The following is a 2959-nucleotide window of genomic DNA, read 5'->3' on the forward strand; positions in this document are numbered from 1 at the left end:
ACCAATAAACCTTTAAGCTTTTCTTGTATTACGTCAAATTCTGTTCAATGATAAACAAACAAACGAAAAACAAAAACATGAGCATATATTTCGCGCAATATCAACTAAACATGCTCAAAGCGCTTTATAAAGAGTCTCTAGCGAGCAGCAACTCTTAACATGTAAGACGAGACAATGGGCTTGTTAGGCGGTATTACAATTTTTTTTCGGACAAAGACAACGCTGTTAACTGCCAGATACTTGTTTTACACCTGAGTATGTGAGATGATATGAGTAAAGAGACTTTTTCCCAAGGACTCAACATTGCGCCGCTCGCAAATAACAAGACTCGAACCCAAGACCCTCCGATACGAAAGCGAGTGTCATACCAGAAGGCCACATAGCCACACATATCACGTGATTTATAGAATCATTCTTTATTTAGTTCAATCCAACACAAAAATGAATGGGGATGATCTAAATTATTACCTTTCCATGTGGTCGAGGGCATTGGTCACATTGCGGAGTGTGCTCAAAAAGACCCACATAGTGAAAAGTGAGAGAATGTGAATAAAGAACCTTTTCCAAGGACTCAACTATGCGCCGAGCGCGAGTCTCGAACCCAGGACCTTCCCATCCGAAAGTGAGTGTCATACCATTAGACCACAAAGCCGCACTCTAGGCACGCCAATACTGTATGTTATGGACTTATACATAGAGTTACTCTAGGAAAGAGTTGCTCCCCTTAGTTATTAGCTAATTGATTTTAGTTACAGCTTAATTAGTTATTATTCATTAAGTCCATTGTTAAAATATTATTTGTGCTTAACAAATATCAGAGTGGCATGCCCTAGAGAAGGATGCACTCTTTGTTTCTTACTTTTCATAGTTGAGTTACTTATACTATTTTTCCTTCTTAAAATGTTGTTGCGATATATTTGTATATACTCTAACTTATACACAGTAATAAACTGTTCTCTCACATATCACTTAACGCTTCTGAGTTGAGTGATTCCACAATATTAATCTGGAGGCCCGTCAAAAACACAACATTGGCGACGAGGATTTTTCACCTTTATCCTGCGCATCAGTCTATTGGAGCGTTTTTGTGACGTCAGTCGAAAAGCCAGCACACCACGGTCGGAAACCTGCCAGCCGAGAAAACCGGAGCAAGTGCCTTTTCTGCCTGCAGTGTCGTCAGCACGTGGTAAGACGCCTTCTTCGTGGGCAGCCGCCCATCACGTGGTAAGAAGCCTTCCCGCCTTTTTTTCCCGCCACAGCTCGTGGGCGCTGAGGTCAACTGCCTACGTCACGAAAGAAAACAAAACGGTACGTCGTCTTCATACAACCAAGCAGTCGGACGCTTGGGTGAGTAATTATAGTTATATTTCGTCAATAATTTACTACCCTTCGCTCGCGTCCTATCTTCGTACCTTTATTGTACATTATATAGTCGTGTCAGCAGTACTGTCATCATGTCAAATAAAGAGCTCATAACCATATTACAACAACAGATTGAACAGCAAAATGAGCAAATGAAGCAAGTCGTTGAACGACAAGAGAAGCAGATGGAAATGTTCATGAAACTAATGACCGGTAGCAATACATGTTTACCAAAACCTCCAGCTATTCCGAGCTTTGTCGCATTCGACCCTGCCTTAGAGATATGGAGCGACTACTGGCAACGTTTTAATACGTTTTTAACTGCTCACTCCGTACCTGATGAGAAGAAAGCAGACGTTTTCCTTGTCAACCAATCGCCGGTTGTTTACAAAATACTGACTAACATGGCGAGTCAAGAAACACCAGCTAAGGCGATAACTGCCCTCAGTATTCCAGATATCGAAAAATATATGATGGAGCAGTACCACCCTCGACTATTTGTTGTCAGAGAACGTTATAAATTTTGGACGAGCCTCCAGAGGAAACCAGGCGAAACTATTCAGGAATTGGCAGCTAGAATTCGCCAGAGCGCTGTCACATGCGATTTCCCATCCATTGAAAACCCTTGGATGAAGCTATGCGTACCTGTTTCATGTGTGCAGTTAACAACACAGCTGTTCTTGAAGCGCTATTCAAGCACAAGGAGGACGAGCTTTCGTTTAACAAAGCCATCGAGGTCGCCACGGAGATAGAAGATGCCTCAAAAGTGGCTAACGAGACTGCATTATCTGTTCAACCCGAGGTCCATAAAATTAAGCCTCAAAGAAAACAGATTCCGATAATTCAGCAAGGCAGTCAAAACAAACAGCACATCAAATGTTCGAATGAAAGACAGACAGAGCCGACAACGGATTTTGATAATAAAAATCAAACCTGCTCGAGATGCGATGGGCGCCACAACAGACAAAACTGCAAATTCAAAACAGCCGTTTGTCGCTTCTGCCAGAAAACTGGACACATCGAAAGAGCCTGTAGACGTAAAAAGAGAATGTCGAGTTCGCCTAACGTCAACACGATTCGTCGCATGTCACGGGTAAGTGCCGACCCAGTCTTCGACAGAGAGGAAGATGGAGAAGATGTCAACACTGTGTTTACAATCTCTACAGTTGGAAAACAGCTAAGAGCTACTGTCCCCGGAGTCATCGCTAGAGAATCCGCTAAAGATGACACCATATCCGTTGTCATGAGAAATACGACTCGTAAATGGTCTAAATCAGATTCCAAAACGGACAATCTTAAACCATTCTTCAAGATGAAGGACACGCTGTCAACGTCTCATGGATGTTTATTCTACGGATCAAGAATAGTTATTCCTAAGAGTTTGCAACGAGACGTCCTCAATATCCTTCACAACGGTCATTTCGGCATGCAACGCATGAAACAATTAGCGCGAACGATCGTATATTGGCCAGGTATTGATTCTGACATCGTCAATACGTGTCGTGGATGTGTTACGTGTGCAGAACATCAAAACAACCCACCAAAGGAGCCAAACCATCCATGGATAACGCCAGACTCACCGTGGAGTCGAATGCAC

The 2959-nt window shown here is 42.8% G+C and overlaps 1 protein-coding gene across 1 annotated transcript in view; it reads left to right on the forward strand.

Annotated features, from left to right (window-relative positions):
* The first annotated feature begins 1454 nt into the window (after positions 1–1454).
* Positions 1455–2959, forward strand: part of LOC144960430 (uncharacterized) — a 1958-nt gene continuing 453 nt past the window's right edge. Inside the window, exons 1-2 of the mRNA XM_078893511.1 lie at positions 1455–1875; positions 2025–2959. The exon at positions 2025–2959 is cut by the window's right edge and continues 453 nt beyond it. Of these exons, the coding sequence (XP_078749637.1) occupies positions 1455–1875; positions 2025–2959 (1356 nt within the window). The remainder of the gene's footprint in view (positions 1876–2024) is intronic.

Source organism: Berghia stephanieae, chromosome 15 (assembly GCF_034508935.2).
Source record: "Berghia stephanieae isolate SIO BIC M18660-M18661 chromosome 15, UCSD_Bste_1.3, whole genome shotgun sequence".
Lineage (NCBI taxonomy): Eukaryota > Metazoa > Mollusca > Gastropoda > Nudibranchia > Aeolidiidae > Berghia > Berghia stephanieae.